This window comes from Dreissena polymorpha, chromosome 12 (assembly GCF_020536995.1).
Source record: "Dreissena polymorpha isolate Duluth1 chromosome 12, UMN_Dpol_1.0, whole genome shotgun sequence".
Lineage (NCBI taxonomy): Eukaryota > Metazoa > Mollusca > Bivalvia > Myida > Dreissenidae > Dreissena > Dreissena polymorpha.
In genome coordinates, this window is record NC_068366.1 from 74487548 (window position 1) to 74515085 (window position 27538).

General features: G+C 36.4%; 1 protein-coding gene across 4 annotated transcripts in view; it reads left to right on the plus strand.

The window, feature by feature from the left end:
- LOC127853344 (oxysterol-binding protein-related protein 9-like) overlaps nucleotides 1-27538 on the plus strand; it is a 46778-nt gene that overhangs the window by 13192 nt on the left and 6048 nt on the right. For 2 of the 4 annotated variants that reach the window (XM_052387799.1, XM_052387796.1), the window contains exons 6-17: nucleotides 2423-2540; nucleotides 8298-8399; nucleotides 13772-13895; nucleotides 14902-15065; nucleotides 15443-15472; nucleotides 15949-16111; nucleotides 16667-16835; nucleotides 18005-18089; nucleotides 20555-20729; nucleotides 21905-22124; nucleotides 24406-24497; nucleotides 26363-26498. In XM_052387799.1, coding sequence (XP_052243759.1) covers nucleotides 2423-2540; nucleotides 8298-8399; nucleotides 13772-13895; nucleotides 14902-15065; nucleotides 15443-15472; nucleotides 15949-16111; nucleotides 16667-16835; nucleotides 18005-18089; nucleotides 20555-20729; nucleotides 21905-22124; nucleotides 24406-24497; nucleotides 26363-26498 — 1578 coding nt within the window. Of the gene's footprint in view, nucleotides 1-2422; nucleotides 2541-8297; nucleotides 8400-13771; nucleotides 13896-14901; nucleotides 15066-15442; nucleotides 15473-15948; nucleotides 16112-16666; nucleotides 16836-18004; nucleotides 18090-20554; nucleotides 20730-21904; nucleotides 22125-24405; nucleotides 24498-26362; nucleotides 26499-27246; nucleotides 27409-27538 lie in introns of those variants that run through there. The other 2 variants (XM_052387797.1, XM_052387798.1) reach the window with 2 other exon arrangements.

Consider the following 27538-nt stretch of genomic DNA (forward strand, 5'->3'; position numbering starts at 1 on the left):
ACATGGCTTCAAAGCGGCTCAGTAGGGGGCATTGTGTTTTACAAACACAGCTCTTGTTGTTATATATGTCTTTAAATGAAATAATAATAAAATCTTACATTGTAATTCAACAATTTTCTTTCTTTTTCATGTTAATGGCTGTTTTTTTTGGAAATAGTGTTATGATTAAAAGTTAGTTTTTTTTTCTATTGTTTGACATGTGGAGTTTTACACAAGCAACAAAAACACTGGTATTCTGTCAGTCACTGCTTCACTTGAAATAAATTGAAAATTTACATATTGCCTGTGAAAATCAAGTAAAAGGATAATTATTACAATGTTGGATTTTCCATGGAGAGATAAAATGATTTAAATAAAAATCTTGGTAAAGTCATATTCATCCTATATTTTTTTTTTTGTTATGCCCCCTTTTCTTTGATATAGTGATTGGGCTGTCGGTCTGTCCGTCTGTCTGTCTGTCCATCTTTCCGTCACACTTTGTGTTTAGGTTTCGAAAAATGCTCATAACTTCTATGTCCCTTGAGATATAACCTACATATTTGGTATGCATGTGTATATGGACAAGGCCTTTCCATACGCACACAAATTTTGACCCCTGTGACTTTGACCTTGAACTTATGGTCCGCGTTTAGGTTTCGAAATCTGCGTTTAGGTTTCAAAAAATGCTCATTACTTCTATGTCCCTTGAGATATAATCTTCATATTTGGTATGCATGTGTATATAGACAAGGCCTTTCCATACGTACAAAATTTTTTACCCCTGTGACCTTGACCTTAAACTTAGAGTCCGCGTTTAGGTTTCGAAATCTGCGTTTAGGTTTCGAAAAATGCTCATAACTTCTATGTCCCTTGAGATATAACCTTCATATTTGGTATGCATGTGTATATGGACAAGGCCTTTCCATACTCACACAAATTTTGACCCCTGTGACCTTGACCTTGAACTTATGGTCCGCGTTTAGGTTTCGAAATCTGCGTTTAGGTTTCGAAAAATGCTCATAACTTCTATGTCCCTTGAGATATAACCTTCATATTTGGTATTCATGTGTATATGGACAAGGCCTTTCCATACGCACACAAATTTTGACCCCTGTGACCTTGACCTTGAACTTATGGTCCGCATTTAGGTTTCGAAATCTGCGTTTAGGTTTCAAAAAATGCTCATAACTTCTATGTCCCTTGAGATATAATCTTCATATTTGGTATGCATGTGTATATAGACAAGGCCTTTCCATACGTACAAAATTTTTTACCCCTGTGACCTTGACCTTAAACTTAGAGTCCGCGTTTAGGTTTCGAAATCTCCGTTTAGGTTTCGAAAAATGCTCATAACTTCTATGTCCCTTGAGATATAACCTTCATATTTGGTATGCATGTGTATATGGACAAGGCCTTTCCATACGCACACAAATTTTGACCCCTGTCACCTTGACCTTGAACTTATGGTCCGCGTTTAGGTTTCGAAATCTGCGTTTAGGTTTCGAAAAATGCTCATAACTTCTATGTCCCTTGAGATATAACCTTCATATTTGGTATTCATGTGTATATGGACAAGGCCTTTCCATACGCACACAAATTTTGACCCCTGTGACCTTGACCTTGAACTTATGGTCCGCGTTTAGGTTTCGAAATCTGCGTTTAGGTTTCGAGAAAAGCTCATAAGTTCTATCAAGCGTTTATAGGGGCCATAAGTCATCCTATGGTGACAGCTCTTGTTCTCTATTCTTATTCTATTTTCTCTATGACAGTAATTTCTATTCCTTTTTAGCGAAGCTACCATTACCCCAAAAGTTGAAAAACACATCAACATGCTCTTGTGACAATCTCCTTGTAAAAAGATTTCTTTATTTACTTATTTTCTGTGATTTATATGGAAATTTCAGGGACCTAAAAAAGACAAATTAGTGTTAATGAAAAATGGCAGTGAAAATTAAAGATATTATTATTATTATTGCTAAAATCTGAATTTTTAGTGCCTAAAAATCTTGTTTGAGCAGTAAAGGAGCATTCAATAAAAAGAACCTTTGTATGGTTTGGTAAAATTTTGACATTTGTTAAATTGTTATCATAGGAAACAAATAAGATTACTTTTGGCTGAGCCTCTCGTGAAAATATTTATTTCTCTAATTATACGTGAATTAACCCTTTCCCACTCAGAAAAAAGTGAAAATGGCTATGTGCAAACAGCATAAAACCAGAACAGCCTGCAAGTAAATCGCAGTCTGTTCAGGTTTTATGTTGTTTGCTGCTCATCAGTTTCTAAGGGTCGGAAATGAAGCCTTTAAAATTTAAATCTAGTAAGAAAGGTCTTTAAATAAATTTAACTACAAGCACGTCAAATTACTTTTCTAAGTGGTAAAGGGTTAAAATTGTAACCAACAAATATCCTCATACCTTTATTTGAAAAATGTGTGTAATTCAGGAGACGCTGAAAGAACCCTTGTTGAATGGCACAATGCACACATCGCATGAACCACTGGGACCTTCCCTCACGCTGGGGGCTGACTTTGACTACTTCAGCAACTCTCCCAAAAATAAAGGTACCTAGTTTGCTTTTGGTTCTATTTATTTGGTATATAACTTAAGCATAGTGGCACTTGACATCTTAACAAATGGTCTATTTAGCCGCAGTTTAAAATATTTTATGCTCCCAAAGTAGGTCATAAAATAGTCACACCAGGGCAAATGTTTACTCCTTGAAAGAAAATGGCCCAAAAAACTATAGTTTGTTAATAATAATTGTTAAACTTGGTGAGAATCCTGGTGGGCATACTATCTCAACTAATTTGGTTAACCAGCAAAATGCTGGACGCATTAATGTATTATGTCCCATTAATCATATCAAAAAAGTTTTGGCAAGAGTGGATTTGGATATTTGATACTTATCAGATAAATATTTCCTATGACTAGACAATATCTTACATACAACCCTATGCTCCTAATTTAAGGTGATATCATGAATTCTTGTTTCTCTGATAAGCATAAGATTTGGGGGCATCCAGTAACTAGCCAGGGTCATTAGTGCTGTACTAAGCTATTTATTTGAATATGTCTAAAGTATCTTAACATTTTATCGCAAGTTCTACATTATTTTTTAGCTCACCTGAGCACAACGTGCTCATGGTGAGCTTTTGTGATCGCCTTTTGTCCGTCGTGCGTTGTCCGTTGTGCGACGTCAACATTTGCCTTGTTCACTCTCTAGAGGCCACATTTATTGTCCAATCTTCATGAAATTTGGTCAGAAGATTGGTTTTAATGATATCTTGGATGAGTTCGAAAATGGTTACGATTGCTTGAAAAACATGGCTGCCAAGGGGCGGGGCATTTTTCCTTATATGACTATAGTTAAATCTTGTTAACACTCTAGAGGCCACATTTATTGCCTGATCTTCATGAAAGTTGGTCAGAAGATTCATCCCAATAATATCTTGGACGAGTTCGAAAATGATGCCGGTTGGTTGAGAAACATGACTGCCAGGGGGCGGGGCATTTTTCCTTATATGGCTATAGTAAAACCTCGTTAACACTCTAGAGGCTACATTTATTTTCCGATCTTCATGAAACTTTCTCAGAAGATTTGTCCCACTGATATCTTTAATGAGTTCAAAAAAATAACCTTTGCTTGAAAAACATGGCTGCCATGGGGGGGGGGGGGCATTTTTCCTTATATGGCTATAGTAAAATCTTGTTAACACTCTAGGGGCCTCATTTATTGTCCAATCTTCATGAACCTTGGTCAGAAGATTCATCCCAATAATATCTTGGAAAAGTTCGAAAATGATGCTGGTTGATTGAAAAACATGGCCACCAGGGGGCGGGGTATTTTTCCTTATATGGCTATAGTAAAACCTTGTTAACACTCTAGAGACCACATTTATTGTCCAATCTTGATGAAATATGGTCAGAAGATTTGTCTTAATGATATCTTGGATGAGTTCCAAAATGGTTACGTTTGCTTGAATAACATGGCCGCCAAGGGGCGGGGCATTTTTCCTTATATGGCTATATAAGGCTATAGTAAAATCTTGTTAACACTCTAGAGGCCACATTTATAGTCCGATCTTCATGAAACTCGGTCAGAAGATTAATCCCAATAATATCTTGGACGAGATCAAAAATGATGCCGGTTGGTTGAAAAACATGGCCACCACAGGGGCGGGGCTATTTTCCTTATATGGCTTTAGTAAAACCTTGTTAACACCAGAGGCCACATTTACTTTCCGATCTTCATGAAACTTGGTCAGAAGATTTGTCCCAATGATATCTTGGATGAGTTCGAAAATGGTTTTGGTTGCTTTAAAAACATGGCCACCAGGGGCGGGGCATTTTTCCTTATATGGCTATATATGGCTATAGTAAAACCTTGTTAACACTCTAGAGGCCACATTTATTGTCCAATCTTCATGAAATTTGGTCAGAAGATTGGTCTCAATGATATCTTGGATGAGTTCGAAAATAATTATGTTTGCTTGAAAAAAAAAGGCTTCCAAGGGGCGGGGCATTTTTCCTTATATGGCTATAGTAAAATCTTGTTAACACTCTAGACACCACATTTATTGTCCGATCTTTATGAAACTTGGTCAGAAGATTCATCCTGATCATATCTTGAATGAGTTTAAAAATGATGCCGGTTGGTTGAAAAACATGGCTGCCATGTGGCGGGGCATTTTTCCTTATATGGCTATAGTAAAATCTTGTTAACACTCTAGATGCCACATTTATTGTCTGATTTTCATGAAACTTGGTCAGAAGATTCATCCCAATAATATCTTGGAAGAGTTCGAAAATGATGCTGGTTGGTTGTGAAACATGACCGCCAGGGGGTGGGGCATTTTTCCTTATATGGCTTTAGTAAAACCTCGTTAACACTCTAGAGGCCACATTTATTTTCCGATCTTCATGAAACTTTCTCAGAAGATTTGTCCCACTGATATCTTTAATGAGTTCAAAAAAATAACCTTTGCTTGAAAAACATGGCTGCCAAGGGGGGGGGGGGGCATTTTTCCTTATATGGCTATAGTAAAATCTTGTTAACACTCTAGGGGCCTCATTTATTGTCCAATCTTCATGAACCTTGGACAGAAGATTCATCCCAATAATATCTTGAACGAGTTCGAAAATGATGCTGGTTGATTGAAAAACATGGCCACCAGGGGGCGGGGTATTTTTCCTTATATGGCTATAGTAAAACCTTGTTTACACTCTAGAGGCCACATTTATTGTCCAATCTTGATGAAATATGGTCAGAAGATTTGTCTTAATGATATCTTGAATGAGTTCCAAAATGGTTATGTTTGCTTGAATAACATGGCCGCCAAGGGGCGGGGCATTTTTCCTTATATGGCTATATAAGGCTATAGTAAAATCTTGTTAACACTCTAGAGGCCACATTTATAGTCCGATCTTCATGAAACTCGGTCAGAAGATTAATCCCAATAATATCTTGGACGAGATCAAAAATGATGCCGGTTGGTTGAAAAACATGGCCACCACAGGGGCGGGGCTATTTTCCTTATATGGCTTTAGTAAAACCTTGTTAACACCAGAGGCCACATTTACTTTCCGATCTTCATGAAACTTGGTCAGAAGATTTGTCCCAATGATATCTTGGATGAGTTCGAAAATGGTTTTGGTTGCTTTAAAAACATGGCCACCAGGGGCGGGGCATTTTTCCTTATATGGCTATATATGGCTATAGTAAAACCTTGTTAACACTCTAGAGGCCACATTTATTGTCCAATCTTCATGAAATTTGGTCAGAAGATTGGTCTCAATGATATCTTGGATGAGTTCGAAAATAATTATGTTTGCTTGAAAAAAAAAGGCTTCCAAGGGGCGGGGCATTTTTCCTTATATGGCTATAGTAAAATCTTGTTAACACTCTAGACACCACATTTATTGTCCGATCTTTATGAAACTTGGTCAGAAGATTCATCCTGATCATATCTTGAATGAGTTTAAAAATGATGCCGGTTGGTTGAAAAACATGGCTGCCATGTGGCGGGGCATTTTTCCTTATATGGCTATAGTAAAATCTTGTTAACACTCTAGATGCCACATTTATTGTCTGATTTTCATGAAACTTGGTCAGAAGATTCATCCCAATAATATCTTGGAAGAGTTCGAAAATGATGCTGGTTGGTTGTGAAACATGACCGCCAGGGGGTGGGGCATTTTTCCTTATATGGCTTTAGTAAAACCTCGTTAACACTCTAGAGGCCACATTTATTTTCCGATCTTCATGAAACTTTCTCAGAAGATTTGTCCCACTGATATCTTTAATGAGTTCAAAAAAATAATCTTTGCTTGAAAAACATGGCTGCCAAGGGGGGGGGGCATTTTTCCTTATATGGCTATAGTAAAATCTTGTTAACACTCTAGGGGCCTCATTTATTGTCCAATCTTCATGAACCTTGGACAGAAGATTCATCCCAATAATATCTTGAACGAGTTCGAAAATGATGCTGGTTGATTGAAAAACATGGCCACCAGGGGGCGGGGTATTTTTCCTTATATGGCTATAGTAAAACCTTGTTTACACTCTAGAGGCCACATTTATTGTCCAATCTTGATGAAATATGGTCAGAAGATTTGTCTTAATGATATCTTGAATGAGTTCCAAAATGGTTATGTTTGCTTGAATAACATGGCCGCCAAGGGGCGGGGCATTTTTCCTTATATGGCTATATAAGGCTATAGTAAAATCTTGTTAACACTCTAGAGGCCACATTTATAGTCCGATCTTCATGAAACTCGGTCAGAAGATTAATCCTAATAATATCTTGGACGAGATCAAAAATGGTGCCGGTTGTTTGAAAAACATGGCCACCACAGGGGCGGGGCTATTTTCCTTATATGGCTTTAGTAAAACCTTGTTAACACTAGAGGCCACATTAACTTTCCGATCTTCATGAAACTTGGTCAGAAGATTTGTCCCAATGATATCTTGGATGAGTTCAAAAATGGTTTTGGTTGCTTTAAAAACATGGCCACCAGGGGCGGGGCATTTTTCCTTAAATGGCTATATATGGCTATAGTAAAACCTTGTTAACACTCTAGAGGCCACATTTATTGTCCAATCTTCATGAAATTTGGTCAGGAGATTGGTCTCAATGATATCTTGGATGAGTTCGAAAATAATTATGTTTGCTTGAAAAAAATGGCTTCCAAGGAGCGGGGCATTTTTCCTTATATGGCTATAGTAAAATCTTGTTAACACTCTAGAGGCCACATTTACTGTCCGATCTTTATGAAACTTGGTCAGAAGATTCATCCCAATAATATCTTGGATGAGTTTTTAAAAAAAGATGCCGGTTGGTTGAAAAACATGGCTGCCAGGTGGCGGGGCATTTTTCCTTATATGGCTATAGTAAAACCTTGTTAACACTCTAGAGGCCACATTTATTTTCTGGTCTTTGTGAAACTTGGTCAGAAGATTTGTCCCAATAATATCTTGCAGGGGACAAAAATATTCATAAACTGCACTCGTCCTGCAGGACGAGTGCATTAAAATTTTCACTCGTCCTGCAAACACACGCACTCGTCCATCAAATATGTGTGAAATAAAGATTGCAAAGGGCTGATATGACTTATAAAATTTCCTAAAGTATATCACTGCTAAGCAGTGAAATAAGTTACTTTATTTATGAGGAACACAAAATAAAATTTTTTCTAATGCTCGCGTGCTTTCCGTTTCGGACGTTTGAACATCGCCCCCGCCCCCTTTTAAGAACGCTCGTATGGCAGACATTTTTCAAACGAAATTCAGACTGGTTTAAATCTGGTTTTAAACCGTACTTCGCGCTTAAATAATTCTTTAGAAGTCAATACTAACAGTGACTGCAGACTGCAGTCGCATGGTTCCCTGTCAACATGTACGGGCAAAGCTTACACCAAAAAGCCAATATTTACTCGGGACACAAGTCTCGCATAACAACACGCACCTGCTGTATAAAATTTACAATTACAATTTCCGGTTCATTCGCATTCTACTTTCTGAATAGATATGCTTTTAGAAAATGATTTTATTAAATGAAAAATAGTCTTACTGGTCAGAAAATTAATTTTTAACATCAGCTTTTTTTCACTCGTCCTGTAGGACGAGAGCTTTAGGAAAATTCACTCGTCCTTTCAAGATTTCACTCGTCAATACGAGCGGACGAGTGGAATTTTTGTCCCCTGTCTTGTTATATCAGGTGAGCGTCTTTGGGCCTTTCAGGCCCTGTTGTTGTAATGACCCTGTGGGTGATATTGATTGCCTGAAAATTTTCAAAGCAGAGTCTTTATAATTTTTGAAGGTGACAAATTTCTAGGCAAGGGAGATGACCCATCTGTAGGGGCTTCTTATGGAATGAATGGAGCATCTGGTGGTTTACCTTCCTTGGGTCAGACACAATGTGGTGAGTGACACAATTATCTTATTAGTCAGTTTGGTTGATTCATTTTGAAATGTGCTTTTTAAAAGTGAACATTTAAACGCTTAGTAAATAGGTAGAAGCCGTATTCCGAAAGCATATGGAGGAAATTTAATGGCTGTTACCACTGAATTTATACGGCAATTATTACTAATTCTCTGAACAGCGTCTCTGTTGCATTTAAAAAAAAAACTTATTTTGAAACTGAGTTTGTATTGTTTTGCTTTTTTGGATTGTGTGAACAAGTGTCCACTGTACATTAGGCATACTAGCATTACATACTTAGATGATTAGCCAAATATTCTTATAGTTTAACTGTTTCCAAGTAACCAATTTTCCTGTTTCCTCTCGTTTATTAGTTTTTCAACTTCGCATTGCGAGATTTGACTAAATTATATCAATGGCACACCCTCCAATGTTTTCTCTACATTTTCTGAACATGTATCACAGTTAATGCCATCTAGTTGAACTCTCAAATTTGATACTTTTTCAAAAAAGAACATCTGAAAATCAATTGCTTATTGCATATCATTGCATTGAGGCCGGAGCGTGTTGTCCTTCTTACGACCAAGCAATAAGAAGTTACACATTAAAGTTTTTAGCTCACCTGAGCACAACATGCTCATGGTGAGTTTTTGGGATCACTTTTTGTCCGTCATCAGTAGTCTGTCATCAAAATTTTGGCTTTTTTACACTCTAGAGACAACATTTATTGTCTGATCTTCATGAAACTTGGTCCAAAGATTTGTCCCAATGATATTTTGGTCAAGTTCTTAACTGGGTCATGTGTAGTCAAAAACTAGGTCACTAGGTCAAATTAAAGAAAAAGCTTGTTAACACTCTAGATGTCACATTTATTATCCAACCTTCAGGATACTGGGCCATAACATTTGTCTTAATGATGTCTCAGCTGAGTTCGAAAATGGTTTTGGAAGGTTGAAAAACATGACCGCCAAGGGACGGGGAAGTTTCCCTTTTATGGCAATAGTAAGACCTTGTTAACACTGTAGAAGTCACATTTATGGTCCAATCTGCATGTAAATTGGTCAGAACATTGGTTTTTATGACAGCTCGGCTGAGTTCGAAAATAAAATGGTTCTGGTCCATTTTAAATCATAGCCGCCAGGGGGTGGGGAAGTTTTCCTTATATAGCTACAGTAAAACCTTGTTAACACTCTAGAAGTCACATTTATGGTCCAACCTTCATGAAACTTGGTCATTTTTTCTTTTGTAAGCTCTGCTGAGTTCGAAAATGGTTCTGGTCTGTTTAAAAACATAGAGTCCAGGGGGCGGGAAAGTTTTTTTATATGGGTATAGTAAAATCCTGCTAACACTTAAGGAGTCACATTTATATTCTAATCTTCATGAAACTTGGTCAGAATAGTCTTTCTTATGATAACTCATATAAGTTCTAAAATGGTTACAGTTCATTGAAAAACATGGCCACCAGGGGGGCGGGGCAGTTTTCCTTACATGGCTTTATTAAAACCATGCTATCTCTCTAGTTGTAATGAGTATGTTGGGGCACAATGATGATGATGATAATTATGATTTTATTGTGCAGAAATTCAACATAGTGGTACAACCAGTAAAAGAACAAAACGGTTACACATGAATCATATTTGACCTTTCATTCACTTATCCTACTCTCTATAAAACTCATTTATACCTGTGCTTGCATTGTTGCAGTACAATAGTGTTGATTGATGCCTACTTGAATAGCCATGTTATGATTGTATGACATGTTTACAGTTTCCAGATTATAACAGGTTTCATTGTTGTTTCAATACGAATAATAATTGCAAGGTGAGTTTGAAATTTTGTTCTGGTAAAATTAAAAACAAAAAAATGTAAACAATTGGGAAATATAAAAACCAACAATTAATCACAATTTTAAGAAGCACAAATACTGTTTGGTTAAATAAACCAGATAAGTAGTTTTGGAAGTTGTGCAAAATTAATTTATCCCATTTTCACCGCGACATTGACGGTATAACACGTTGTGGGATATACTTGCTTGTATTCAACACTGTGGAATATACCTGTCGCGTGCACGGACTACTTTTTAAATGACGTCATGCGATATGCGCTAAAATTAGGTCGATATTGTTTGGTTAATTGATCGAATTTTAAGGTCACCCATTAGAAGAAAATGTGCATATTTTGCAAAAAAACATATATCTGACATATTCACCAAAAGAAATGTTGAAATAGAATATGAAATTACACGATTTTTGTTTTGTTATTTTTTTATTTATAACAAAGTCGACAAAACTTAAGCTTCAAAATTATACGACCTTCAACCTTTAAAACTAGTCATATGACACAATTTTTCGCCATCCGTATAATGAATCAGCTGATTGATGGCGTCATAAAATGACATACTTATTGCGTCATTTTCCCCATTTTTTTTGACGATTTATTATAAACGCGACTTATTTCACATTTTTTCTACATGTACTGTATGTCGACATATCTGAATTGTCAATTGATCACATTTTCCTTATTTCGTGTAATGTGCATTGTTTATAACCAAAGCATATACTTTTGACATTTAACTTAAATATTAAGAATGTACAACAAGCCATACACATATCGCACAGTTCATGAATAATCTGCTATGTTTGCTTTCCTATTTAATTCACGTTAGGCATAGAGCTGTGTAAAGTATAAGATGGTAAAAATAGCACCACACTGGAATTGGGAACGTCCCATTTTGTACACGGGTATTTTCTACTTATTTATCTGTTGTGTACTGGAATGTTTTCCATTCTTTGTGTATTTATATATTAAATTATTTTCTCGTACAATAAGGGCATTTACCACAGATAAATAAAACATTGTGCAAGTTTAAACATAATTATGTTTGTATGCAGAAATCTGCAAATGCAACCGAGTTTACTAACGGCTATTATTAGATGAACTGCTCCGGTTCATTTGAACAGCAGTAATGTAGAGTACATGACGTAGCGTGTGACGAAGAAGAAAGTTTATCCCATTTTCACCGCGACATTGACGGTATAACACGTTGTGGAATATACTTGCTTGTATTCAACACTGTGGAATATACCTGTCGCGTGCACGGACTACTTTTTAAATGACGTCATGCGATATGCGCTAAAATTAGGTCGATATTGTTTGGTTCATTGATCGAATTTTAAGGTAACCCATTAGAAGAAAATGTGCATATTTTGCAGAAAAAAATATATATGACATATTCGCCAAAAGAAATGTTGAAATAAAATATAAAATTACACGATTTTTGTTTTGTTATTTTTTATTTATATTTACTTTGCCACTGAATGATTTTTCATAAGAAACAAAGTCGACAAAACTTAAGCTTCAAAATTATACGACCTTCAACCTTTAAATCTAGTCATATGACATAATTTTTCGCCATCCGTATAATGAATCAGCTGATTGATGGCGTCATAAAATGACATACTTATTGCGTCATTTTCCCCATTTTTTTGACGATTTATTATACACGCGACTTATTTCACATGTTTTTTACATGTACTGTATGTCGACATATCTGAATTGTCAATTGATCACATTTTCCTTATTTCGTGTAATGTGCATTGTTTATAACCAAAGCATATACTTTTGACATTTAACTTAAATATTAAGAATGTACAACAAGCCATACACATATCGCACAGTTCATGAATAATCTGCTATGTTTGCTTTCCTATTTAATTCACGTTAGGCATAGAGCTGTGTAAAGTATAAGATGGTAAAAATAGCACCACACTGGAATTGGGAACGTCCCATTTTGTACACGGGTATTTTCTACTCATTTATCTGTTGTGTACTGGAATGTTTTCCATTCTTTGTGTATTTATATATTAAATTATTTTCTCGTACAATAAGGACATTTACCATAGATAAATAAAACATTGTGCAAGTTTAAACATAATTATGTTTGTATGCAGAAATCTGCAAATGCAACCGAGTTTACCAACGGCTATTATTAGATAAACTGCTCCGGTTCATTTGAACAGCAGTAATGTAGAGTACATGACGTAGCGTGTGACGAAGAAGAAAGTTTATCGCGTTCATAAACTCATTTGAATAAAGTGATAGAGTGGCATAAGGGTCTTTCTTTAACTATGCTTAAATAATTATTAAAGACCCAAGATGCAAAATCGTCAATTATTGAGTGAAATGGATTATTAGATGGATTTTAAAGGATAATTAAAGGTAAGATACTAGTTCTTAAATGTTTTGATTTTTGTTTGTACTTTTGTCGTTCCATGTTCTCGGGGAAATGATTTTAACATGGGCGCCATTGATGCATCGGATCACACACGGCATACCCATAACATTAAATAAAAAACACGTTCTGCGCGTCCTTAAATTCGTCGTCCGAAGTCGGAAAATGTATTGCCCTGTATATTTTGTCAAATAAAGTGTCAGTCGCTGCAATTGTCTGTTTACTCGTCAAAATTGTCAAGGTCTTCGATAGCTAAAGAAACTTCAGCGTACAGTTTATTTAGTATTGACAGACCTGTACAAAGTCGCGCCAGTCAAAAATCATAAAAAGCGACATTTAAAGTTATGGTAGCCAGAACTAGGTCGTCGATGGTTTACATGTATGTTGACATCGACAGCATTTTGTCAGGAGCAATCGCCGCCATATTGGATTTTGATCATTTTCTTTCGAAAATAAAATAAATTATAGTACAGTAAAATCTTCTTTTCGCGGTCGTAATGTGTTAAAATTCGCATACTGCGTAAAATTGAATGTAGGCATATTGTGATATTTTTACTTGTTTTACAGTTTGTGTGTGAATTTTTTAAAGACTATTTTGCGTACCAGAACAAATACATGTATATCACTACGCATGGTTACATTTGTTAAATTTTAAGTGCTTTTATGACTGAATTAAAATTATTGTTAAGGTTATTAGATCTATTTATGTTAAATGTCACGTTGAAAAAATCAAATGGGATAAATAGAATACTAGGATTAGCGTTGAATACAGAGAAGTTTATGTTGCTCGGCTCGAACACCGAAAGCGCTCGCCAAGGCTCGCGCTTCCGGCGTTCTAAGCCTCGCAACATAAACTTCTCTGTATTCAACGCTAACCTAGTATTCTCTATGTATTTATGCTTCAGATTTGTTGTGCATTTAAAGTCCAAAAAGTTTGACTTGGCATGTCATTTTTCTGACGTGTTTTTGTGTAAAATTCCTGGATTGGTGGACCCAGGAAATTAAGGAAAATTAATGTCCTGCTATTAATGATGATTTTACAGAATTTAGTAACACTAATTTTAGAATTTATAGCTCATAACAATTTGAAATGCTATGTTTAACATCATGTAAGCTAATATGTAAGTTTGTTGACTTGAAGACTCAGACGCAGAACTAGCTGAGGAGGCGACGACAGTTCCTGCCACGTCATACTCGAGCAGCGAAGACGAGGACTTCTATGATGCAGAGGAAGAACATCAGCGAGGGGCCAAGTTCAGCCCTGTGTATGGGATATGAAAAATATGAAAAAATGATTATATGAGCCAAAATTTGGGAAAAAATTGCTAAATGCATGTGCGTAGTGTCTTCACAGATTTGCCTGTGCAGTCCACACAGGTTAATAAGGGACGACACTTTTTATTTGATGGAATTATTCATTTAAAGAGAGTCTTTTTTTTAATTAAAAACCAGACAAGGCAAAAAGTGTTGTATCTCATGAGCCTGTGCAGAGTGTACAGGCTAACCTGGGACTTCACTTTACGCACTTAAGTGAAGCACAGTTTTCTCAGAATGAGGCATATATAATCAACTTGTTCACAGAACTATTGTACATAGCATTTGGTTAATTTTTATGCACCGGGATCGAATGATGTGGGGTATATTGCTTTTTGCCTATCTGTCTGTCTCTCATTGTATCTGTCTGTCTGTCTGTCTGTCTGTCTCTGTCTGTCTGTCTGTCTGTCTGTCTGTCTGTCTGTCTGTCTGTCTGTCTGTCTGTCTGTCTGTCTGTCTGTCATTGTATGTGTATGTCCCAAAACTTTAACCTTGGTCATAACTTTTGCAATATTGAAGATAGCAACTTGATAATTGGCCTGTGTGTGTATCTCATGGAGCTGCACGTTTTGAGTGGTTAAATGGTCAAGGTCATCCCTCAAGGTCAAAGGTCAAATATATGGCTTCAAAGTGGCGCAGTAGGGGGCATTGTGTTTCTGACAAACACATCTCTTGTTCACTTTTAAAATGCAGGATTGTAAATAAGTGTATAGCAAGAATCTGCTGCAGTAATTATTATCCTGCCCAATCATTGAAATACGTTATTTTGCCAAGCAAGCAAGTAAGATTTCTTCTTCAATTGTTAAGAGCAAGAATATTATACATTAGTCAATAGATTGCAGAGCACATGTACATGTAGTTGAACTCTCTCAAAACAAATGCAAGGACTTCATCACTTACCGTGAGATTGTACATGCTTAAAATTATGTATTGCCCCAATCTTTTGTCTTTTTAAAGGAAGAAAAGTCGGGCCTTTAAATCTGATGACTATGAGCGTGATGATGAGAACCCAAGGGATGAGCCCCACAACGAGGCCTTGCAGGGGGTGGGGCCACATGAAGATGCAACACCCTCTTACGCAACTGGGGTGACATCTGTACAAAAGGATGACTTTTATGATCGTAAGATTAGATTTTCTTTATGGTTTAACTTCTCTTATAAATGACATTTTTGATGAGAATTGAATGATACTTTTAAATGTTGCTTACTTTTCTGCAACAGGACACAATTTTGCCATGTACAAAAAAGAAACTTCTTTTTCTCTACCAGAGCCCAATTAGTTGAGCATGAGTTTGTAAACATTAGGATGCTGTCGTTATATATATTAAAGACACAAGGTTTAATTTAAATATTGTAAAAGTAATTGAATTCACTTGGCATTCATAGTTATTTAATATAAAGTACCATATTAAAGTATGATTTGTCCAAATTCAACTTCAGAGGCTTTAGAATTTTGTGAAAGACAATACCAAAATGTTTTATCCGTATTTGGTTTCAGCTCTCTACGATGCTACTGAGGAGGAGGAATGTAAGTTATGACCCTATTTTCAAATTTCAAACAAATAAATTTGACAAACAAATTAATTTGACAAACCAATTAAAAATTTTAAACAGATTTTAAGCAGATATCAATATCCCCCTGCCGATGCTTACTACTAATTTTTATGCCCCCCATCATTTGTTTTTGGCCTGTCATTCTGTCATTGTGTCACTCTGTCATTCTGTCCCAAAACTTTAACCTCGGTCATAACTTTAACAATATTGAAGATGGCAACTTGATGTTTGGCATGCATGTGTATCTCATGAAGCTGTACATTTTGAGTGGTAAAAGGTCAAGGTCATCCGTCAAGGTCAAATATATGGCTTCAAAGCAGCGCAGTAGGGGGCATTGTTTTTCTGACAAACACATCTCTTGTTTACACTAGAAGCTCAATAAAGTTTTGCAGCGTCTTAATCAGTAAAAAAAATTGCCGTTTTTGTACCCAAGTTCTGTCCCTTTTGAAGTGGGCTCCCTGGAGAAACATGGCAGTGTGATCACCCACCTGCTGTCCCAGGTGCGTATCGGCATGGACCTCACCAAGGTGGTGCTGCCTACGTTTATCCTGGAGAAGAAATCCCTACTGGAGATGTACGCCGACTACTTCGCTCACGCGGATCTCTTCTTGAAGTGAGCATGGTTACCCTCCCTTGTTCTTTCAACCTTTTGCACCGATAACATGTTGTGTTTTTTTTCTTCAAAACATCAAGGGTCAAACATAAGTTTTGGATGCAGTTGTCTTTTAGGGCCCCAACTACTTTGCACCATATTTTGCATTAATCAGAATGCTATATCTTTTAACATCAAATAATTGTTTTAAGTTCTTCAAAATATTAAAAAATAAGTACATACTATTTAAAAGATATTTGTTTGCATCTGAGCTTCTTTCTGAAGGTTCTTGTATATAAAAGGTTGTTTGTCACTCTAAGGCTTCAGTGAAACTTTTTTTCATTTAGCAGCGATCTGAGAAAACTGGTCTTAATGCATGTGCGTAAAGTGTCGTCCCAGATTAGCCTGTGCAGTTCGCACAGGCTAATCAGGGACAACACTTTCCGCTTTTATGATATTTTCTGTTTAAAGAAAGTCTCTTCTTAGCAAAAATCTAGTTTAAGCGAAAAGTGTCATCCCAGTTTACCCTGTGCGGACTGCACAGTTTTCTCAGAACGCGACTCGATTGTTGTTCAGAATAGCAGATCTTCCCACCCCAAAGGAACGCCTTGTCCAGCTCTGTAGGTGGTATCTGTCAGCCTACCACGCCATTCGCAACTCAGACATCGCCAAGAAACCTTACAATCCCATCCTTGGGGAGAGCTTCAAGTGTTACTGGAATGTGCCCGGATTTGAACGCTTACAGGTATGGTGTAGCCTAGTTTTCAGTGTATGATACACCACAGGTGTTGGTTGCCTGGCCAAGTCACTAAAACACTATCAATATGTCATGAAACAACATTTTTCATATATATTATATCAGAATTATTTTTTTTGTCAAAGTGATGAACAAATGTTGTTTGACAGTGTTTAAGTGACTTGGCCAGGCAACCAACACCTGTGGTGTATCATCACCTGTGTGATATACAACTTTTTCTCAACATATCTGATTTAAGAAGTACAACTGTTCCAATATGTCTTGTATGTGATTGAAGATACAAAATATTGAAACAGGACGTTTGTCTGAACTACTGATATACTGTATGGTTTGGTTGGAAAAGTATTGCAAACCGTAAAAGATTAAGTCTTATCACATATTGAAAGCTTTTTGAAGAGGTCTGGACCTTTTAGAGGTTTTAAAGTCTACCTGAAGTGGAAAATATATACAGATGGTAGATTTTAAATTCTAAGTCATAGTGATTAAGAAAGTTAATAGCAGATGTTTCATGTTTTGAAAAGTTTCATTTTAAACCCATAGAGGTATTCCAATTGGAAGATGAACATTACCTTAAAGTTTTTTTTTTAATTTGTATCACATGGTTTGGGAAAATTTTGTTTGAATGGGAAAAAAAGCAAAATTTTCATTGGGAATTGAGCAATTATTCAAATAAGCATTTAACGGCATAAAAATGATTGAAGTTGAATAATTTTTGTTCCATAATCCTTCTTGTTTTGAAATAATTTGAGTTCACGTATATTAAGGGATTTTAGCACATTTGAAGCAAGTAGAAAAGGTCCTTATGGGAAGTAAAAATTAGCCTCCCTTTGGGAAAACAGGGCTTAATGCACGTGCATGAAGTGTTTCCCCAGATTAATGTGTGAAGTCTGCACAGGCTTATCAGGGACAACATTGTCCGCTTTTATGGATTTATTTTGTTTAAAGGAAGTCCGTAGGCGGAAAGTGTCCTCGCTTATTAGCTAACTGTGCAGGCTAATCTGGGATGACACTTGATGTTAGCCAGGTTTTCCCACACTTAGGCTTATATGTGAAATGTATAGATTATTATTCTGTGAAGGCAGGCAGAAGAGGTGTGGTTTAAACAATAAAACAAAAATATCTGTGAGGCCTGTCAGTATGAATGACTTACCTTTCAGGACCAGGTGGAAGATGGCCCAGTGCCCTGGGCGTCCAGCAATCAGCTCAGCTTCATTGCAGAGCAGGTCTCTCACCACCCACCCAGTATGTTCAGACTTAATAAGTCTTAATTAAATATGAGCCTCTTTCTGGGCCAATGAATGCATGTGTGTAAATTGTTGTCCAACATGAGCTTGTGCAGTCCAGACAGGCTAAACTGGGGCGACACATGAGCCTGTGCAGTCCTGACAGGCTAAACAGGGGCCACACTCTCTGCTTTTATGGAATTTGTTGTTTAAAGGAAGACTCTTCTCAGCGAAAATCCAGTCTGGGCAGAAAGTGTTGTTCCCGGTCTGCACAGGCTAATCTGGGACGACACTAAACGCACATACATTAAGTCTCATAATCCCAGAGTAAGACATTACTAGGTTTCATCACAGTTTAATTAGCGAGGCTACGAAAAAATATCTCACAAATCTTTTGCTCTCTCTAAACAGAAAGTCCAGTGTAGACAGAAAGTGTTGTTCCTTATTTGCCTGTATGGACTGCACAAGATAATCTATTATGAAACTTCCTTATTTGCCTGTATGGACTGCACAAGATAATCTATTATGACACTTCCTTATTTGCCTGTATGGACTAAACAAGATAATCTATTATGACACTTCCTTATTTGCCTGTATGGACTGCACAAGATAATCTATTATGACACTTTCTTATTTGCCTGTATGGACTGCGCAAGATAATTTATTATGACACTTCCTGATTTGCCTGTATGGACTGCGCAAGATAATCTATTATGAAACTTCCTTATTTGCCTGTATGGACTGCACAAGATAATCTATTATGACACTTCCTTATTTGCCTGTATGGACTGCACAAGATAATCTATTATGAAACTTCCTTATTTGCCTGTATGGACTGCACAAGATAATCTATTATGAAACTTCCTTATTTGCCTGTATGGACTGCACAAGATAATCTATTATGACACTTCCTTATTTGCCTGTATGGACTGCGCAAGATAATCTTTTATGACACTTTCTTATTTGCCTGTATGGACTGCGCAAGATAATTTATTATGACACTTCCTGATTTGCCTGTATGGACTGCGCGAGATAATCTATTATGAAACTTCCTGATTTGCCTGTATGGACTGCGCAAGATAATCTATTATGAAACTTCCTTATTTGCCTGTATGGACTGCGCAAGATAATCTATTATGAAACTTCCTTATTTGCCTGTATGGACTGCGCAAGATAATCTATTATGAAACTTCCTTATTTGCCTGTATGGACTGCGCAAGATAATCTATTATGACACTTCCTTATTTACCTGTATGGACTGAGCAAGATAATCTATTATGAAACTTCCTTATTTGCCTGTATGGACTGCGCAAGATAATATATTATGACACTTCCTTATTTGCCTGTATGGACTGCGCAAGATAATCTATTATGAAACTTCCTTATTTGCCTGTATGGACTGCGCAAGATAATCTATTATGAAACTTCCTTATTTGCCTGTATGGACTGCACAAGATAATCTATTATGACACTTCCTTATTTGCCTGTATGGACTGCGCAAGATAATCTTTTATGACACTTCCTTATTTGCCTGTATGGACTGCACAAGATAATCTATTATGACACTTCCTTATTTGCCTGTATGGACTGCACAAGATAATCTATTATGAAACTTCCTTATTTGCCTGTATGGACTGCACAAGATAATCTATTATGACACTTCCTTATTTGCCTGTATGGACTGCACAAGATAATCTATTATGAAACTTCCTTATTTGCCTGTATGGACTGCGCAAGATAATCTAATATGAAACTTCCTTATTTGCCTGTATGGACTGCACAAGATAATCTATTATGACACTTCCTTATTTGCCTGTATGGACTGCGCAAGATAATCTATTATGACACTTCCTTATTTGCCTGTATGGACTGCGCAAGATAATCTATTATGAAACTTCCTGATTTGCCTGTATGGACTGCGCAAGATAATCTATTATGACACTTCCTTATTTGCCTGTATGGACTGCGCAGGCTAATCTATTGTGACCCTTTTCACACATGCATTAACCCACAATGAGCCCTATATGTGAAATGAAAGATTATCTAGTGTAGGCATGCAAAGGATGTTCTTACATCACCAAGGTTCATACAACCCACCCACTACTGCTATATTTGATTCTTAATATCTAGTATACTTATCGCATGACATAATAAGTATACATACGATGTTCTGACATTACTGAGCAAGTTTCATACAACCCACCCACTATGCTATATTTGTTTATTAATATCTAGTATACTTATCACATGACACAATAGGCATACAGATGATGTTCTGACATTACCAGGCAAGTTTCTAAACACCCACATACAGAGAACACGAGGCTGTGGCCCAACTAAAAATAGATTGGTACATATGTGTGCTTAAAAATGGGAATAAGAAATCTCTACTTGAAAACATGATTGTGTTCTGAGCTGTTGTATAAAGTGTTTGCCAAAATGTAATTGGTGAGTAGCGAATGACATCGTGTTTGTTTTTTTCAGTCTCGGCATTTTATGCAGAGCACGTCGGCAAGCGTATAGCCCTGGATGGCTACATCTGGACCAAGTCCAAGTTTCTAGGCCTCTCTATAGGAGTTCACATGATCGGGAAGGCTGTCGTGTCACTGCTGGATCTGGATGAGGAATACGTGATCACCTTCCCCAACGGATATGGACGGTTGGTACTAGGTTTGCAAACAGAGCAAAATCATACTGAGATGTAATTTTGAAGTTGTTCAAAAAATGTATATTCTGACAAGCCAATATGTTTGTTAATTGCAAATTTAAGCCAAAGCATCACAATTGTCAAATGAATTAGCATGTTTGTGTGTCCAAGCATGCCGGGACTATAAGTCTGTCATTCATGATCCATTTAAAAATAATAACTTACTACAAACCTTCATAGTTATAATACAAAATTTCGCTTTGAACATCCGCAATCTGTCTCAAATTCAAGCTCACCCTTTGAGGTAAATGCGTAAATAACGAGCATTATTGACAATGGGCTGGGCATGGTACTGACATGCATTTGATAGCTTATATTGCGCATTCCTCAAAAAGTATTGCTGCTAGACGAATGAAATTTTGCATACATTTTAACCAACTTGTAAACTTAAGCAACTACATATTTTTGTTTTCATTTTTCGGACGTAACTGAAGTTATCTGTATTTTTAAGTTAAAAAACAACAACTTGTCCCTGGCATATTTCAAAGAATATTGCTGCTAATGTGATTAAACTTTTCAAACCTATAACTCAGCCTTTAAATGTGGGCACCTCTATTTTATGTTGTTTTTTTATACATGGAATTTTCCTTTTTAAGTTGTCAATGACTTTTTAAACTTGTGTCACATGTAACTTCGTCAATTTTGCTGCTACCGTGATGAACATTTATAAACATATTAAGCAGCATGTGAAGTATTGCACAGAAGTGGAGTTTTGAGAAAAAAGAGGAATGTTGGAACTTATAGTCCTATGCACACATCAGATTTGACGATTTTGACCATAAGTCTTCTTTAAAATGCTGCAGTCTCGTAAAAATGGAGTAGAATGTTCTTAATTTCAAGTTTTATAATTAATTTGATTATGCAGTTTTTCTTGTCTTATATTTTATTAAGTACATGTAATTAAGAAAACGTTGTGTTTTATACATTGATGTATATGTAAAGTTGTCTTTTATGTGACATATATGCTATTTAATGAAGAAGAAAAAATTTGAAAACTATCAAATACTATTTTACCAACCTTTTTTTCTGTGCAGATCTATACCAACTGTGCCATCAGTTGAACTCGGTGGAAACGTGACACTACCCACTATATCAAATACTATTGTACAAACTTTTTTGCTGTGCAGATCTATACTAACTGTGCCATGGGTTGAACTCGGTGGAAACGTGACAGTATCCTGCCCTAAAACAGGCTACAACGCCACTATAGACTTTCTCACTAAGCCCTTCTACGGTGGCAAGAAGCATCGAGTTACTGGCAGCATGTTTGCTCCCAATGATAAGAAGCCTTTTTGTACCTTGGAGGGCGAATGGAATACAACTATATGGGCCAAACATAGCACAGGGGTGAGTAGTGACTAAATGAGCCCCGATCTGAGAAAACTGGGCATAATTCAGGTGCATGAAGTGTCGTCCCAGATTGGCCTTTGCAGTCCGCACAGGCTATTCAGGTAAGACATGTACTAGATTTTTGCCAAGAAGAGACTTTCTTGAAACAAAAATATCGATAAAGCGGAAAGTGTCGTCCCTGATTAGCCTGAGTGGATTGCACAGGCTAATCTGGGACGACACTTTATGCACATGCATTATGCCCAGTTTTCTCAAAACACGACTCAAATGATCCGCACTCTTGGAAAATTGGGCTCTATGCCTCTGCGTAAAGAGTCGTCCTAAATTAGCTTGCGCAGTCTGCCTAGGCTAATCAGGGATGACACTTTGTGCTTTTGTGGCATTTTTCATTGAAAGGGGTCTGCACAGGCTAATTTTTGACAACACTTTATGCACATGCATTAAGGCCAGTCGGTCCAGAGCAAGGTTCAAATGCATGCATGATTTTGGTATCAATTCATCTTCTTTAGACAATTATCATGGATTGATTGTGTTGAACAATTGGAATAATAATTGATGCAATTAGTAGGATCAAACCAAAATTAATTAATTGAAATCAAGTGGTTATTACACCTTCTTCAACTGTCTTTGTTTCAGAACTTTTCACAAAAATCAATAAAATCATCATTTTGCATTAAGGGACCTGATTAATGAAAAGAAATTTGGGAAATATGGAATAAAACACTATTAGGGCTATTATATCAGCAAAGAAAGTTATGGAAAGGTGCAATTAATATGGCATTTGGTGAGGTGTTAAAGTTTGTGTTCAAGTCATATTTAGGTAATGTTCTCATATTTTCCTACCATAGTCAAGTTAATAAGATTTAAATGGTTTAATTAGCCTGAGTCTTTGGATGTGTTATCATAAATTAAAACATGAATGTACATAAAATATGATGAATACATACGGAATGTTACGCTAGTCAATTGTTCCAAGAGTTTGTATCACTCGAGTGGCTTGTGTGATGACGTATCACACGAGAGGCGGAGCCTCGAGTGTGATGCAAAATAGCACAAGCCACGAGAGTGATATTCCTTTTATTATATACAACAACTAACGAAAACAGGTAGCAATTGTATTTTTTACTTTAACAAAACTGACAAAACAATGTCTAAAACGGTACGCCATAGTTTATTTAAGACGCGTATGAATACAGTTTATGTAAATTAACGCGTAAACATTCCAAATGGGAAAACACAGGTTTCCGACACGCTTACCTTAATGCCATCGTTAATTCAATGTTTATAACAATTAAGTTGACAACTTTAATCCGCTGTTTATAACAAAAAATTGAAACAATATGCACTTCCACTTCTATCTTCCATGTCTTTATCGAAACTTAGTTTAAACCACACTATTTTATTGTATTCCTATGAAATATACATTTATGCACGATAAACACACACGTAAAAATATGTTTTGAATTCGTTCGATGTTTTTAACAAATAGTTTACTGTTAAAAAACACCACATCCAACAGCAGGTCCTTAAGTTCCATAGAGTTTAGATAAAACTATTGTGTTTCGGAAATGACCTCACACGATGTTCTACGTAATATATTTCGTAATATAAAAAATATCTATTTTCGGTGCGCGTAATGTGACGTCATTAAATGGGTCGAAGTAGTCCGGCTAGTATGGTAATACGGAATCGGAAACAGCGAGTAGCGTAATACGGGATTTTTTATTTCAATGATTGATACAACCTGTATTTTGTTTAAAGCATTAAACAGGTATATAATAAAGAATTGTATGAACTGGACTTAGGAGCAATCAATTTCACTTTTACAATGTAGATGAGGGGATAGTATACTGGATTCACTGTTGACATCTGTCCAGCTATATCTCTCTCAGAGACACAAAAACTTGTCAGACAGATTTCACCTACTATTTGCAACCCTTAACATTTAAGTTGCTTGCATTTATTCTTTTGATATATAGTTGTGCAATCAATTTTTACGTACACATGTTAAACACTGCTTAAGCTCCTTTTTTACTTTAATTATCTAATCCTGTTTATATAACAACATGCAGCATCAGGTTTTTATCACTCACGTGACAGGCTCTAGTTATGGACTGTGAATACATGTGACAGACTCTAGTTATGGACTGTGAATACATGTGACAGGCTCTAGTTATGGACTGTGAATACATGTGACAGGCTCTAGTTATGGACTGTGAATACACGTGACAGGCTCTAGTTATGGACTGTGAATACATTGTAATCATTTCTTTTACAGATGAATGAAGCATTCATTGACACAAAGAAAATGCCAATCATTCGAAAGCAAGTGAGACCTAGGGAAACACAGGGCCCTTTTGAGTCAAGAAAGTATGTGTTTTGTTATACGTGCATCAACCAAATATCACTTGAGAAATATCAGTATGTTGTGCATAATGATGTGGTTTCTGTGTGGTTAAGTGAGAAAACAAAACCCAAAATAAATTATCTTTCTGTCCAATTCATAAAAATAATCTGTTATAACTAAAGTAAACTATTATTATCTAATTTATTATCTGGTCAAAGACTAAAAATAATCACTTTACTGTTCGTTTGGCAATGTTTGCAGAAAATGTGTTTGTGCTGCTTAACTTCAAGATATTTCTCTTTTTAGCTCACCTGAGCGCAATGTGCTCATGGGGAGCTTTTTTGATCGCCTTTTGTCCGTTGTCCGTTGTTCGGCATCAATATTTGCCTTGTTAACACTCTAGAGGCCACATTTATTATCCAATCTTCATGAAATTTGGTCAGAAAATTGATCTCAATAATATCTTGGATGAGTTCAAAAATGGTAATGTTTGCTTGAAAAACATGGCTGCCAAGGGGCAGGGCATTTTTCCTTATATGGCTATAGTAAAATCTTGTTAACACTCGAGAGGCCACATTTATTGTCCGATCTTCATTAAACTTGGTCAGAAGATTTATCCCAAAAATATCTTGGATGAGTTCGAAAATTGTTTTGGTTGCTTGAAAAACATGGCCACAAGGGGGCGGGGCATTTTTCCGTATATGGCTATATATGGCTTTAGTAAAACCTTGTTAACACTCTAGAGGCAACATTTATTTCCAATCTTCATGAAATTTGGTCAGAAGATTGATCTCAATGATATCTTGGATGAGTTTGAAAATGATAAAGTTTGCTTGAAAAACATGGCTGCAAAGGGGCGGGGCATTTTTCCTAATATGGCTATAGTAAAATCTTGTTAACACTCTAGAGTCCACATTTATAGTCCGATCTTCATTAAACTTAAGGCTTGGCGAAATTGCTTGTCCGCCGGTCCTGACTGGCAGATTTCCATTTGGTCCGGTAGGTTCAACAAGAATATCAGTCCTGGTGACCGGCAAAATGTGAAATGAATGCAAACAAATAATATTTTTTTCAATGTTAAAAATTTGAAGAGCAAACCCCTTACTACATCATGAAAATGAAATCGCTCATTGTTTTGATGTTTTCAATAAGTTTGTTGCGTACAATTAGCAAATCCAACTGGTTACACAACACCTACTTCAAACTCAGTCGCAAAATCGGCAACTGCGTTCTAACAAAAAAGATCTTGGTAGCTTTGACATATTTTTCGAGTTGATAAGGACAAGAAAATATGAATTTCTGTATGAAGCATGACTTTAAAAAGGTTGTTTATTAAATATAAACAATGTTCTAGTGATATCTTTATAACATGCACTCGTCATAGGTCTCAAACAAGTTATCATTTAAAATTGTACAAGTTAATGTCCGTTAACAGCAATTTTATTTTCCATACTTCCTCCTTTCTTTAGTTTACATTGTTATAATGCCTAAATGGATATCATTGGTCAGTTAAATAAAGTTTGACCAATAAGATGCCCTGTTACATATTTCGTTGGATGATCATCATTATTTATGTTAATGTACATAGTTGTGTTGGTTTTATATGGCTTCATGAATCTTCATGAAACTTTGTCAGAATATTCGTTTAAATGATATCTTGGATGTGAATGAAAATGATTCTGGTCTGTTCAAAAACATGGCTGCCAGGGTGTTCACTCATCATGAAAGTTGGTAAGAACATTTTGTTCTAATGACATCTTGGGCTGCACAGAACAGGTCAGTTCCTTTGAATCTCAGGTGAGCGACTTTGGGCCTTTCAGGCCCTCTTGTTGTCAAGTAAGATTTGAGATTTCTATGTAAGATGTTTTAACTGTTTTGTGCACTGTAGATTATGGGAGAATGTGACACATAATCTCAAGATTGATAACGTGGAGAAGGCCACAGAACACAAGCAGGCATTAGAGCACAGGCAACGGGAGGAGGCCAAAGAAAGGAAAGAAAAGGGACTCAAAGTTGAGACCAAGGTACAAGAGTAGGTAGTGCTTAGGGAAGGAAACCAAGAAATATGTGCATGAATACTGGAAGATTTTTGCAAAGAGACGGTTTAAATGTATGTTAAAACTTCATTTAAAAAATATAATTATTACATACTTGTTTCATTAGAGAATTTATTAAACTTTATCACATTTTAAAATAGACAAATAATTAGTCACAGAACACTGGCTTCTTTAAATACATATTACACAATAGTAAAGAAAACAAAAAGTACTACTTAACAAGAAGACATACAATATAATCACTTTTATAACCAAAATGACACCAGTGTAGCTCCAATCCAGCCTGCGCATTCAGGCAGATTGGTCAGAAGTTACCATGTCCGCTATAAAGTCCTGTAGTAGGCACATGACTCAACATTTGGGTATATGGCTGGAGAGAAATAGTTGGAGCTACACTGTTAGGATGTGTCATAAGGCCAATTATTGCATGATGCAGCTCATATATGAGCCTTGCTGTGGTAAAACGTGGCTTAATGCATGTGTGTGAAGTGTTGTCTCCAATTAGCCTGTACAATATTCACAGGCTAATCTGGGACATAACTTTTACTTAAACTGGATTATCTCTAACAAGAGACTTCCTTTAAAAAAATAACAAAATAAAAGTGTCATCCCTGATTTGCCTGCGGACTGCACAGGCTAATCTGGGACGACACTTTACGCACATGAATTAAGCCCAGTTTTCTCAGAACAAGACATATATATTCTTTTTTTTCAGCACTTCCACGAGGAAGGTGAACACTGGGTGTGCGATAGGCCTCTCATATATATATTGTTTGTTTTCAGCACTTCCACAAGGAAGGTGAACACTGGGTGTACGATAGGCCTCTCATATATATATTGTTTGTTTTCAGCACTTCCTTGAGGAAGGTGAACACTGGGTGTACTATAGGCCTCTCATATATATATTGTTTGTTTTCAGCACTTCCACAAGGAAGGTGAACACTGGGTGTACGATAGCCCTCTCATATATATATTGTTTGTTTTCAGCACTTCCACAAGGAAGGTGA